General features: G+C 46.0%; 1 protein-coding gene across 1 annotated transcript in view; it reads left to right on the forward strand.

Annotated features, from left to right (window-relative positions):
• LOC122924561 (proton channel OTOP1-like) overlaps positions 1-14,687 on the forward strand; it is a 73,991-nt gene that overhangs the window by 20,415 nt on the left and 38,889 nt on the right. Inside the window, exon 5 of the mRNA XM_044275789.1 lies at positions 11,957-12,093. Coding sequence (XP_044131724.1) covers positions 11,957-12,093 — 137 coding nt within the window. The remainder of the gene's footprint in view (positions 1-11,956; positions 12,094-14,687) is intronic.

Below are 14,687 nucleotides of genomic sequence, written 5' to 3' on the forward strand. Positions count from 1 at the left end.
CTCCCTGTCATAGCTTCTTACAGTAGATATGGCTGAAGGCAGTAGAATGATGGAACTGAGCATGTATGACCACCTCATCTAGGCAAACAGAGAAATAAGCAAAATATCAAATATCAGGTTGCGCTATGCAAATAGACTTTGGCGAATACCTTAGTGGCTACTTTTCATTTTAATTACATGTGATTACAAATATATTTAGATCCAGGTGCTGGTTTTAAAAATGCTAAATAATTTTTGTGAGACACCCCCTTTAAGAAGTCCCCTGCTATTCTTTTATTCTTCTTTCAGAATGTCCACCTAAAGTGTCCAGTTCTGGTGGGCACACATGCCCGATAGCTCACTCGCACAATCTGGGTCCACTTGCATGTGGGTGGTAGAATGATTCCTGCTATTGTCCTTGCCAGCCAATAACAATCAGTGCTTCTTCACACCATCTTAGGTGGACATTCTGAGAGGGAAACACAAGAACAGCACGGGGGGCTATAACAAGTGTGTAACACCAATAGCTAGAGACGGGAGCATTTTTTTCCAGTTAAAAAGTTTTATGTGGTGTATGATCTATGGCTTAATTCACATCTGCGTTGGGCATTCTGTTATTCTGTTCTGCCACAGGAACACAAAAATTGAATGCAAGTTGGATCCGTCACGTGCCAGACCTCGCTGACTATAATTGGGTCTATCGGGTTTCCATCATAGTGTCAGTCATGTTATAAAATGGGAAAATTTGTATTTACAGCGAGGGTCTCATTGATCTGTACAGAGTTGTTGTCTCTGATACGATCTGTATGTTGCTTGCAGAGTCTAATGCATTTCGGTATCTTTTCATACTGATTGCCATTTGCGAGAATCATCACTAAGCAACAATAAAACCTCCTGCTGTGCCAGAACACTATGAGATCATTCCTAACCCATTGTATTAATTTCAATGCTTTCCAGTATTATTTCCATACATCAGATCATATAACAGAATAAATGTTGGCGTCTCTTCATACCTTAAAGATAGCTAAGGTTAAAAACATGGCATTTGGTTTTCACACATGGCAGTCTTTTTTACATTTAACGTCTATGGGCACTTCGGTTGGCACCAGACCAGCATGCCATCAGCCCAGTTGGTGTTAATGGGATTTTCTGGGCTACCCTTCATCAGAAAAGGTAATCAATATTAGATTTATGGGGTGCTGACACCCCACTCCCAGATTTACCAGAGTATGTCCTAAAGCAGAAGTCTCCGCACACTGGGTGGTATCTGGGAATGGGAGCAGAGCTGCAGTACCTCGGCATGGCACTAAAGGCAGCATCCCAAAACAGCTGATCGGTGGCGGTGCAGGGTGTCAGTCCTCCAACAATCTTATATTGATGACCTATCCTTTATGAATTAGTTACTCCTCCTATGCCATTCCAGCGCTGTCCTAGGAAAATGATCAGCATCAGCACTAGGTCCAGTACAGGATTATCGATGGAGATTGCAGTAGACAAGGCAACAGTAAGCCAGAGGCACTCCGGTTGAGTTTACATGTTTCGGTTGAGGTGATGCCGCTAAAACCTTTCCGGTTTGCTATTAGCATACTGCCACAGCCATTATCAATCAGGCTGCAAAATTCTGCCTGCATCTTGACCACATGGCGGCAGCAACTTGTGAATGCAGCAACACATTCAGCTGTCAGACATGCACACATTGCCTGCCTAAGGAGCCCCAAGAGTCTGGAGCAGAGGTCAGAGAAGGATGAGCCTGGCTGAGTTGCAGGCAGGGGCGTAGCTATAGGGGGTGCAGAGGTAGCAGTTACTACAGAGCCCAGGAGCCTGAGGGGCCCCAAAGACCCTTGTGTCGCATAAGAAAACACTGCTGTTATAGAAAGTGCATGCAGGTCAATTTACATCTCTGGCTGGAGGGAAGAGGTTAGGTCAAGAATTTGACATCGACAATTGTTGTCTCAGGCAGCATAAAGGCTATATACTTCCCTGTCCCTGGCCACAAAGCATTGAGGGAAGGGGGCCCAAGTTGAACTCTTGCACCAGGGCCCATGAGCCTTTAGCTATGTCCCTGGTTGTAGGTATCCTGTCTGAGGGTATAACCCCAAGGCGGAGCTGGCCACATGTGGCCAAGACATGTCTGTCCACAGGAACCAATGGTAATTAGGTGTTGTGGGTGGCTTATACCGTCCAACCACATGTGGTCAAGCCATGCCCACCCATGACACTCAGTTACCATTGGTTCCTGTGGACAGATGTGTCTTTGCCTCATGTGGTCAACCACAACTTGGGTTTATACCCTTAGGCTTCCAGATCTACAGGGTAAGTGGCAGATCACAGTCAGTGTGAAGTCAGCCTCCAAAAATATACCCATTTTACTTGTGGCTTTTCTGGTTAGGATTTGTGCCAAATTGGAGCAAATAAAAAACTAACGAAAAAAACTGTAAATACACTGAGAAACATGACAGTATTTTTTTCTATAAAAGTTGGCTGCATGTTGGCACATATGTTGGAAGATTTTCCTGGTCTATATGCAGTATATGCAGACAGTCCACCGCGGACGTGGTGTGAATTTAGCCTAACAAAGGACTTGAGTGACAACACACCTGTCCTGACAGCTCGAACCTGATACTGCCCGACGGAAACATTTACAGAGCACTGAACTCAAGAAAGGAAGCTTAGGTGGTGGCCTGGCCTCTGGGCAAATATGGCCAGTATTAAATGTCCCAAGCACTCATATCTGTTTCCACTTCCACCAATTTAGATTTGTGACTAAAATAACATTTTCAACAATTGTGGGTGTGTTCTGTCTTATTTTTGCAGTATATCAGAGCCAAGTGAAAACTGATCGGCGGTGACATTAGGTATTATCTATGTGCAGATGTAGCAGAGTTGAATTTGATAGTTAAATCTCAGGGAATGCATTGTTTCTGCGCTAGCACAGTAGGCTGACCTGCAATCCTTTCCAAAACCACAGAAAAAACTGTGAGCTGTGCCAAATGACAAACTTGGCTCTGCAACAACAACTATAATTTAACATCAATAGCTTACATTGCATTTGTATGGGTGCAATATACAAATTGTTTTAGTGCTAAAAATTAGGTTTGCACAACCGCGGGTCAGCGGCCCCCAATACTGTTTTGTGCGGCACCCAGTCATCAGGACGCTGCAAAAAGACATGGCTACATCTTTCTTATGCAGAAAGTGGAGTGACAGCAGATCTGTTCTGTCAGGAGGCAGCTGTCAGACCCCCTATAGGTAACTCATTGCATGACTGGTGGTCTCGCTTTGGTGCACCTGAAATCCATGTCTCATGCACCACCTCTTCAAACCTGCAGGAGGCATAATATGGAGGTCATTTATGAATATTTTATACCAGCTTTTAGCGTAAAAATAGTTACAAGACCCTTTTTTTGAAATATTGTTGCATGGGTATTTTTCCGCAATCCTCGCCACTTGGGAGAGGCAGGGGGCTGGCAAGGGACAGATCAGGGCTGGGATTTCGGCCTCGCCACAATTATTATCTTTTACACCTGTAAACAGGTGTGAAAGAGAAGTAAAAACGACTCCAATCAGGGGTGAAAAACTACTCTGGCATCTCCTGTTTGGCACTCCAGAAGGGAGGAGCTGAGGTGGTGGCATCTCCTGTTTGGCACTCCAGAAGGGAGGAGCTGAGGTGGTGGCATCTCCTGTTTGGCACTCCAGAAGGGAGGAGCTGAGGTGGTGGCATCTCCTGTTTGGCACTCCATAAGGGAGGAGCTGAGGTGGTGGCATCTCCTGTTTGGCACTCCAGAAGGGAGGAGCTGAGGTGGTGGCATCTCCTGTTTGGCACTCCAGAAGAGAGGGGCTGAGGTGGTGGCATCTCCTGTTTGGCACTCCAGAAGGGAGGAGCTGAGGTGGTGGCATCTCCTGTTTGGCACTCCAGAAGGGAGGAGCTGAGGTGGTGGCATCTCCTGTTTGGCACTCCAGAAGGGAGGAGCTGAGGTGGTGGCATCTCCTGTTTGGCACTCCAGAAGGGAGAGGCTGAGGTGGTGGCATCTCCTGTTTGGCACTCCAGAAGGGAGGAGCTGAGGTGGTGGCATCTCCTGTTTGGCACTCCAGAAGGGAGGAGCTGAGGTGGTGGCATCTCCTGTTTGGCACTCCAGAAGGGAGAAGCTGAGGTGGAAAAGTGGTCGCACATGCATGGTGCTCTCTCCATGGTAGATTCCAGAAGTTGTGGCAACATTTGCCTGTGCATCAAGCCCCTGAGGAGCTGGTGCAGATGATGAGAGTGGTAGTGCCCCTGATAAGATTTGTAACGGTGTACTGCCATCGCTCCCTGGGGTTCAGTGCAGTAAAAGGTGGTGAAAAAAGGATCAGGCGGACCAAGAAGAACAGGGTTTTCTATACTGTGATGAGCAATGTCTCCATGATGAGGTATGTGGCAGGCAAGATGGCAGACAATAGCACTCTTGAATAGTTAAAGGGGTTGTCTCACTTCAGTAAGTTGCATTTATCATGTAGAGAAAGTTAATACAAGGCACTTACTAATGTATTGTGATTGTCCATATTGCTTCCTTTGCTGGCTGGATTCATTTTTCCATCACATTATACACTGCTCGTTTCCATAGTTACAGACCACCCTGCAATCCATCAGTGGTGGTTGGCTTGCACACTATAGGAAGAAGCACTAGCCTATGTGCGCTCCCATGATCCCGGCCACCAGAGAGGCTGATGCTTTTTCCTATAGTGTGCAAACACGACCATCGCTGCTGGATTGCAGGGTGGTCTGTAATTATGGAAACGAGCAGTGTATACTGTGATAGAAAAATGGAAGCAATATGGATAATAACAATACATTAGTAAGTGCCTTGTATTAACTTTCTCTACATGATAAATGCAACTTACTGAAGTGAGATACCGATATTCCTATGAATTTATTTTACTCACTTATATAGCGGTGCTATATTCCGCAGCACTTTACATACATTAATATCACTTGCTGTCCTCATTGGAGCTTACAATCTAATTCCCTATCAGTATGTTTTTGGATTGTGGGAGGAAATTCGGGGAAACCCATGTACTGTAAACATGGGGAGAACATACAAACTCCATATAGATGTTCGAACCTAGGACCCTAGCACCTCATGGCACCAGTGCAAAATTGTCTTACATCTAGGCCTAAACCAGGCCAAGTGAATGATGAATATGACATTTTTTGCAGGGTGATCTGTAGTTTTCAGTGATACCATTTTGGGGTGTGTATGACTTTTTTTTATTAAATTTTTTGGGGAGTTGAAGTGATGAAAAAATGTTGAATCAGCTGTTTTGATTTTTTTTTCCATTATGGCGTTCACCGTACAGGTTGAATACATTTATATTTTAATAGTATGGCCATTTTTAAAATTAATGTATTTTTTTATTATGGGGAAAGGGGGGTGATTTGAATTTTTTATATATTTTTAACTTTTTTCATATTTTTGAGAAACTTTGAAAACATTTTAAGCCCCCTAGCGGACCTGAACATGTGATCTTCATATCGCTTCTGCCTTACACTGCAATGAATTATCATTGCAAGGTATGGCGAGTTCACTAAGGAGGTCATTTACGAACAGATATACTCCACTTTTGTGGCATATATCTGGCGCAGATTCTTTTGCGCGCCATGTTGCGGCACAATCTGCAACTTCCCCTCTCACGCCAGGTCTAAAAAAGGGGGCATGACGTGGGCGGGGAAGGGCCGACAGGCCCGTCATAGTCATTATTCACTACGCCTGGTTTAGGCCTAGAAGATGGTCTAAACGTAAGACAGCAAAGAAGATATCTTACATCTAGAATCGGCGGTAGACACGCCGAAGTTATGTAGAGGCCGGCGCCTCTTCATAACTTAGACGATCCACCGCCAGAACAGGGGCTTATTAAGACCGGCGTCTAAAACACGAGTCTTAATAAATGTGCCCCTTTGTTCTTATGGCAACCTGCCACCTGGAGGCCTTCATAAGAACTACAGCTGTAGTAAGCTGGGACTCTTCAGAGAGACCTTGGCATCTGAGGTGTTATATGTCTGTGATCGGCGATAACCCCGCACTTCCACAGTACATGTATAGCATTGGTGCTGAAGGAGTTAAATATCTAAGGAAGTCACTGGATTATTGCATGTACAGTGGAGGAAATAATTATTTGACCCCTCACTGATTTTGTAAGTTTGTCCAATGACAAAGAAATGAAAAGTCTCAGAACAGTATCATTTCAATGGTAGGTTTATTGTAACAGTGGCAGATAGCACATCAAAAGGAAAATCGAAAAAATAACTTTAAATAAAAGATAGCAACTGATTTGCATTTCATTGAGTGAAATAAGTATTTGAACCCCTACCAACCATTAAGAGTTCTGGCTCCCACAGAGTGGTTAGACACTTCTACTCAATTAGTCACCCTCATTAAGGACACCTGTCTTAACTAGTCACCTGTATAAAAGACACCTGTCCACAGAATCAATCAATCAAGCAGACTCCAAACTCTCCAACATGGGAAAGACCAAAGAGCTGTCCAAGGATGTCAGAGACAAAATTGTAGACCTGCACAAGGCTGGAATGGGCTACAAAACCATTAGCAAGAAGCTGGGAGAGAAGGTGACAACTGTTGGTGCGATTGTTCGAAAATGGAAGGAGCACAAAATGACCATCAATCGACCTCGCTCTGGGGCTCCACGCAAGATCTCACCTCGTGGGGTGTCAATGGTTCTGAGAAAGGTGAAAAAGCATCCTAGAACTACACGGGAGGAGTTAGTTAATGACCTCAAATTAGCAGGGACCACAGTCACCAAGAAAACCATTGGAAACACATTACACCGCAATGGATTAAAATCCTGCAGGGCTCGCAAGGTCCCCCTGCTCAGGAAGGCACATGTGCAGGCCCGTCTGAAGTTTGCCAATGAACACCTGAATGATTCAGAGAGTGACTGGGAGAAGGTGCTGTGGTCTGATGAGACCAAAATAGAGCTCTTTGGCATTAACTCAACTCGCTGTGTTTGGAGGAAGAAAAATGCTGCCTATGACCCTCAAAACACCGTCCCCACCGTCAAGCATGGGGGTGGAAACATTTTGCTTTGGGGGTGTTTTTCTGCTAAGGGCACAGGACAACTTATTCGCATAAACGGGAAAATGGACGGAGCCATGTATCGTGAAATCCTGAGCGACAACCTCCTTCCCTCTGCCAGGAAACTGAAAATGGGTCGTGGATGGGTGTTCCAGCACGACAATGACCCAAAACATACAGCAAAGGCAACAAAGGAGTGGCTCAAGAAGAAGCACATTAAGGTCATGGAGTGGCCTAGTCAGTCTCCGGACCTTAATCCAATCGAAAACCTATGGAGGGAGCTCAAGCTCAGAGTTGCACAGAGACAGCCTCGAAACCTTAGGGATTTAGAGATGATCTGCAAAGAGGAGTGGACCAACATTCCTCCTAAAATGTGCGCAAACTTGGTCATCAATTACAAGAAACGTTTGACCTCTGTGCTTGCAAACAAGGGTTTTTCCACCAAGTATTAAGTCTTTTTTTGTTAGAGGGTTCAAATACTTATTTCACTCAATGAAATGCAAATCAGTTGCTATCGTTTTTTTAAAGTTATTTTTTTCGATTTTCCTTTTGATGTGCTATCTGCCACTGTTACAATAAACCTACCATTGAAATGATACTGTTCTGAGACTTTTCATTTCTTTGTCATTGGACAAACTTACAAAATCAGTGAGGGGTCAAATAATTATTTCCTCCACTGTATCTGTCGTTTATTGTGAGTCGTTTTACTTTCTGACTGAAACCTATATTTTAACCCTCCTTGACATCCTATAAAGTAGTGTTCCTCAAATCCAATCCTCAGGGCCCACCTGCCGGTCATGATTTGAGAATATCCTACAAAATGAATACCTGAGGTAAGTCCTGATGCGTTGACACTAATCACATCACCTGCTCAATACTAAGGAGGAAACCTTGAAAACATGACTAGCAGGTGGGCCCTGAAGACCGGAGGTGAGGAACCCTGCCATACTGACAGCCAAAATGCAACTGTACATTTTAGGGTGGGTTCACATCAAGTTTATGCCTCTGTTTGACGTATACATGTTAAAAAAAAGAGGACACAAAAATACAGCATACCACGTTCTTGTATCCTGCAGAGTTCAGTAAAAAAAAACGTATACGAGGGAAGGGGGGGTTGGTGCCCAGCGACGCTTGAACAAAAGAGGGGTCGCGCGGTCAGAGTCAGCAGGACTGCTGGACCATGTCCCCCCAAGGTATTGCGTGGTCACCGTCAGGAGGACTGGTGAGTTGCACCGGTCACAACTAGTAGGCTGTCTCAAAGCATGGCTGAGTGAAGCTGAATACTACACTGACCTAGAGGTGAGTCGGAATAGTGAGTGCCTAGCCGGGCAAGGACTTATTGTTTTGTGTTGATGTAACACGTTGTGATGTGAAGCTGCGACTTCATGGTTTCGAGTGATGCCAAACTTGGAAGTGTGATGTGATGTGTGACAAATAAAGCACTCTTTGAGCTTGAAAACCCCCTGTTTGATGAGAAGACTGTCATTGCCGACCCCATGTGAGGAGCGATACCTTACAAATGGTAAAAAAATATATACTTTTTTTTTATAATTGAACTCTATGGTGAATGGATGCCACTGTACGGCATCAGCCTGAGGCATCCATTTAACGTATACATTTTTTGTATGTGTTAGGCTGGGTTCGGATCACGCTTTTTCCATCCGCTTAAAGTATAAAAAAAAGTATACATTAGGTCTCATGCACACGACAGTTTTTTTTTCACGGTCCACAAAAACGGGGTCCGTAGGTCCGTGATCCGTGACCGTTTTTTCATCCGTGGGTCTTCCTTGATTTTTGGAGGATCCACGGACATGAAAAAAATGTCATTTTGGTGTCCGCCTGGCCGTCCGGAGCCAAACGGATCCGTCCTGAACTACAATGCAAGTCAATGGGGACGGATCCGTTTGACATTGACACAAAATGGTGCAATTGCAAACGGATCCGTCCCCATTGACTTTCACACTTGCGTTCATATAATACAGACGGTGGCTCCGTTCAGAACGGATCCGTCTGCATTATATTGTTAAAACATTTCTAAGTGTGAAAGTAGCCTCAGACGGATCCGTCCAGACTTTACATTGAAAGTCAATGGGGGACGGATCCGTTTGAAAATTGAGCCACAGTGTGTCATCTTCAAACAGATCCGTCCCCATTGACTTAGATTGTAAGTCTGGACGGATCCACTTGCCTCCGCACGACCAGGCGGACACCCGAACATTTTAACTTGAAGCGTCCCCATCACCATGGGAACGCCTCTATGTTAGAATATACTGTCGGATATGAGCTACATCGTGAAACTCAGATCCGACAGTATATTCTAACACAGAGACGTTCCCATGGTGATGGGGACGCTTCAGGTTAGAATATACTGAAAAACTGTGTACATGACTGCCCCCTGCTGCCTGGCAGGTGCTGCCAGGCAGCAGGGGGCAGACACCCCCCCCCTGTTTTTAACTCATTGGTGGCCAGTGCGGCCCTCCCCTTCCCTCCCTTGTAGTTAACTCATTGGTGTCCAGTGGGCCCCCCTCCCTCCCCTGTAGTTAACTCATTGGTGTCCAGTGGGCCCCCCTCCCTCCCCTGTAGTTAACTCATTGGTGTCCAGTGGGCCCCCCCTCCCTCCCCTGTAGTTAACTCATTGGTGTCCAGTGGGCCCCCCTCCCTCCCCTGTAGTTAACTCATTGGTGTCCAGTGGGCGCCCCCTCCCTCTCCTGTAGTTAACTCATTGGTGTCCAGTGGGCCCCCCCTCCCTCCCCTGTAGTTAACTCATTGGTGTCCAGTGGACCCCCCCTCCCTCCCCTGTAGTTAACTCGTTGGTGGCCAGTGGGCCTTCTCCCCTCCCTCCCCCTCCTAATTAAATTCGCTCCCCCTTTCATTGGTGGCAGTGGAAAGTACCGATCGGAGTCCCAGTGTAATCGCTGGGGCTCCGATCGGTAACCATGGCAACTGGGACGCTACTGCAGTCCCGGTTGCCATGGTTGCTTAGCAATTTGTAGAAGCTTCATACTTACCAGCGAGCAGCGATGTCTGTGACCGGCCGGAAGCTCCTCCTACTGGTAAGTGAAAGGTCTGTGCGGCGCATTGCCTATAGCACAGACCTGTCACTTACCAGTAGGAGGAGCTCCCGGCCGGTCACAGACATCGCTGCTCGCAGGTAAGTATGAAGCTTCTACAAATTGCTAAGTAACCATGGCAACCGAGACTGCAGTAGCGTCCCGGTTGCCATGGTTACCGATCGGAGCCCCAGCGATTACACTGGGACTCCGATCGGTACTCTCCACTGCCACCAATGAAAGGGGGGGCGATTTTAATTAGGAGGGGGAGGGAGGGGAGAGGGCCCACTGGCCACCAACGAGTTATCTACAGCGGAGGGAGGGGGGGCCCACTAGACACCAATGAGTTATCTACAGCGGAGGGAGGGCGGGCCCACTGGACACCAATGAGTTATCTACAGCGGAGGGAGGGGGGCCCACTGGCCACCAATGAGTTAACTACAGGGGAGGGAGGGGGGGCCCACTGGACACCAATGAGTTAACTACAGGGGAGGGAGGGGGGGGCGGCCGCACTGGCCACCAATGAGTTAAAAACAGGGGGGGGGGTCTGCCCCCTGCTGCCTGGCAGCACCTGCCAGGCAGCAGGGGGCAGTCATGTACACAGTTTTTCAGTATATTCTAACCTGAAGCGTCCCCATCACCATGGGAACGCCTCTGTGTTAGAATATACTGTCGGATCTGAGTTTTCACGAAGTGAAAACTCACCTCTGAAAAAGCTTTTGCGGACCTAAAAAAAAAAAACGGTCGTGTGCATGAGGCCTAAAACATATGCCTCAGACTGATGCCATACAGTGGCATCCATTCACCATAGAGTTCCATTGTAAAAAAAAACTATACGTTTTTTTTAGTTTTTTTTACTGGACTGTGCAGGATACAAGAACGTGAAAAAAACTAAGTGTAGCGACACAGCGAAAAAGTGATAAATATCGTCCCTCGATGTGGTGGTGCCAGCCGTGTTGGGAGTCAGTCCTGAACTCCCCCTGTTATAGATGCATTTGTACACAAAACTGCAGCACTCTCCAGCCTTGAATTTCCAAAGGTTTATTCACCAGCAAAAGTGCGACGTTTCGACCCGCGTGGTCTTTTTCAAGCAACTGCTTGAAAAAGAGCACACAGGTCGAAACGTCGCACTTTTGCTGGTGAATAAACCTTTGGAAATTCAAGGCTGGAGAGTGCTGCGGATACAAGAACATGGTGTGCTGCGTTTCGTATCCTTTTTTTTTATCAAATGGAGGCCTAAAACGAGATGTGAACCCAACCTATAGCGGATGTGAACCCACCCTTAGCAGAATGCCAACCATAAACCTTGTAAATAGGGCCCCAACTAACAACACTGCTAGCAGAAAACTTGTTACAGGGTGCTTTCCTTCACAGTACTGTAATAGCATCAAAGGTTTGGAGTCCTGCAGCAACCACAAGGGGGCGCTCACTGCATACATATTATATAGCTGTCAGTAAGTCAGTAATGGGGAGATTTATCCAAACTGGTGTAAAGTAGAACTGGCTTAGTTGCCCACAGCAACCAATCAGCTTCCACCTTTCATTCTTCAGAGCTGGTGGAATCTGATTGGTTGTTATGTTCAACTAAGCCAGTTTTCCTTTACACCAGTTTTGATAAATCTCCCACTGAGTGTCTAAAAGAGAAACTCTTTGATGCCCATAGCAACCAATCACAGCACAGCTTGTATTTTCCACGTGCAGAATATGAAATGAAAGCTGTGCTGTGATTGGTTGCAATGGGCAGCAAATACAGTTTTTCTTTTATATAGCATGATAAATCTGTTTTATCCGTGGAATGTTTGTTTTCTCACATTTCGTATCCGTATATTAAATCTGTCCGTCTCTGAATTCCGTGCCTAGGTGGCATAGGCCTGTTTGCTGGAACGACAATAGTCATGCACGCGCTGAAGATAGGGTACTTTGTTGGATACGCAGAATGCAAGTCAATAATCGAAGGCGTGTACCCAGTCATCCACATCATTCACACGCTTTTCCAGGTAAGGCTATAAGAAAGCATTGAATGTGTTTTGCTCACTGTATTACAGGAAGTAAAAAAAAAAGAAAAAAAAAAAAAAAAAAAAAAGGTAAGTACTTACCTAGTTATAGGGGCAGATTGGCCATAGACCTTACAGGGAAGTTTCCTGGTGGGCTGTTTTTGTGGATCTGTTTTTTTGCGGATCCATTGTAAAAATGCCTATCCTTGTTCGCTAACTAGATACAAATAGGACATGCACTATTTTTTTTGCGGGGCAACGGAATGGACATACTGATGCGGACAGCACACGGTATGCTGTCTGCGTTTTTTGTGGACCCATTGAAATGAATTGGTCGGCATCCTATCCGCAAAAAAACGGAACGGACACGGAAACAAACAACGTTCGTGTGCATGTAGCCTTACAGATACAGTCAGCTCCAGCCCCTGCTGCTGCTGCGCCAGTCGCCAGTCACGCCCCCCTGGCCTGACCTCGTGACCGTGTTGCCGTGCTCATAGGCCCATGCCGAGTGAGGGCTGGGGCCGCACGGCGCACGCATGCTAGGGTGGGCAGCCGGTGGCGCAACTCACAAGTAAGTGATTTAAAAAAAAAAAAGGTTCATTTTTCTGCCCTCCCCCAGTCCTGATCCGGTGCTATGACGGCAGCAGGGCAGCTGGAGATGTTCGCTTCCATTGCTTCGTGCACTGCTGATAGTTTAGCTCCTTAGTTGGGTGGTATGTGTGTGTAGTGTACTTATGTATGTGTACCATGTATAGGGAGTATTTATGTGTGTTGCATACGGTATATATGGTGTATGTATATGTAAACATATGCCGTGACGCCGCGTGTCCACCGTTGAGTCGGGAACCTGTTGTTAAAAATTTGAATCCCACCCCCACAAATTCTTCTTCTCTTCCTCAGCCCTGGGCCACTGTACTCAGGAGGGCAGGTTTCCAGACCCCCACACAAAGATGCGACATGTAGTCACTTAATCTTCCCATGTCCCATAACAATCATATTTTTTTGTTGACCATGACCTTAGTATATAAATAGAAAATATCCACACGGACACTGATGAAATATCAGACTTTGGGTTGTATAAGGTGGGCTAGGCCTGTGAATGGTGCTCCTTGGTAATTCAGATCTTTATATGTGATTATATTCACTAGAAACACAATGACGTTGGCGAGACAATGATGGTATGGACCTTTGTGAGCTTCAATGCCTGCTCTATCTTTAGATTCTGCGCTTACTTTCTGGGGAGGGAGAGACGATTGGGATAATAGAAAAAAGATTCTGGTAATTCTAAACTTTTGAATAGAAATCGCATGAAAGAGACTATAAAACGCATTACAGGGAACATTGCGAACGTCATTCACTATCTAAAAGTAAATGCCCACATTTTATCATTTTAAAAGGCAAATAGCATTTATCATGTAGAGGAAGTTAATACAAGGCCCATATGAATGTATTGTGATTGTCCATATTGCCTCCTTTGCTGGCTGGATTCATTTTTCTATCACATTATACCCTGCTCGTTTTCAGGGGTTATGACCACCCTGCAATCCTGCAGTGGTGGTCGTGCTTGCAAACTATAGAAAAACGCGCTGGTCTCTCTGGTGGCTGGGACAATGGGAGTGGCTGTATCTCCTGGATACGAGCAGTGTATAATGATGGAAAAATGAATCCAGCCAGCAAAGGAGGCAATATGGACAATCACAACGCAACCCTTATTCTAATGTTTTTGGTGGATAGAATTTCAGTACATTGGGACACATTTTTGATCCATTTGGACACTTATTTTGCTCACAGACAAAATTTTGGTGCATTGGGAGTTGGGGCACAATTTTGTCACAGAAATGTTGGTACATCAAGGCACATTTATGGCGAGGGGCACAGCTAAAGGCTCATGGCCCCTGGGGCAAAAGTTCACCTCGGGCCCCCTTTTCCCTCAGAGCTTTGTGGCTAGGGGCAGAGAAGCACATAGCCTTCCTTTTACCCGAGACAAAAATTAAAACAGCACCCCCCCCCCCATGCCAAATTCTTGACCTGACCCCTTCCCTCCAGCCAGGTGTGTAACTTAAACATTCTGGGCCCCAGTGCTAAATGTATAACAGCCCTCCCAGCATGCACTTTCTATAACACCGGTGTCTTCTTATGTGGCACAAGGGTCTCTGGGCCCCTCAGGCTCCTGGTCCAGGTAGCGACTGCTAACTCTGCACCCGCTATAGCTACGCCCCTGTTTATGGCTCAGAGACAGGATTTTGGCACATTAGGACAGATTTTTAGGGTATGTGGACACATTTACAGTGTAAACCAAGCCAACAAATAGGTGGTATAAACCAGACAGTCTAACAATGGGCAGCATGGTGGCTCAGTGGTTAGCACTGGTGTCTTGCAGTGGTGTCCTGGGGTCCTAGGTTTGAAATCGACCATGGACAACATCTGCATGGAGTTTGCATGTTCTCCCCGTGTTTGTGTGGGTTTCCTCCGGGTACTCCGGTTTCCTCCAAAGACATACTGATAGGGAACTTAGATTGTGAGCCCCATTGGGGACATCGAGTGATGATAGTATATGTACAGCGCTGCGGAATATGTCAGCGCTAGGTAAGTAAAAT

The sequence above is a fragment of the Bufo gargarizans genome, chromosome 1 (genome assembly GCF_014858855.1).
Source record: "Bufo gargarizans isolate SCDJY-AF-19 chromosome 1, ASM1485885v1, whole genome shotgun sequence".
Classification (NCBI taxonomy): Eukaryota; Metazoa; Chordata; class Amphibia; order Anura; family Bufonidae; genus Bufo; species Bufo gargarizans.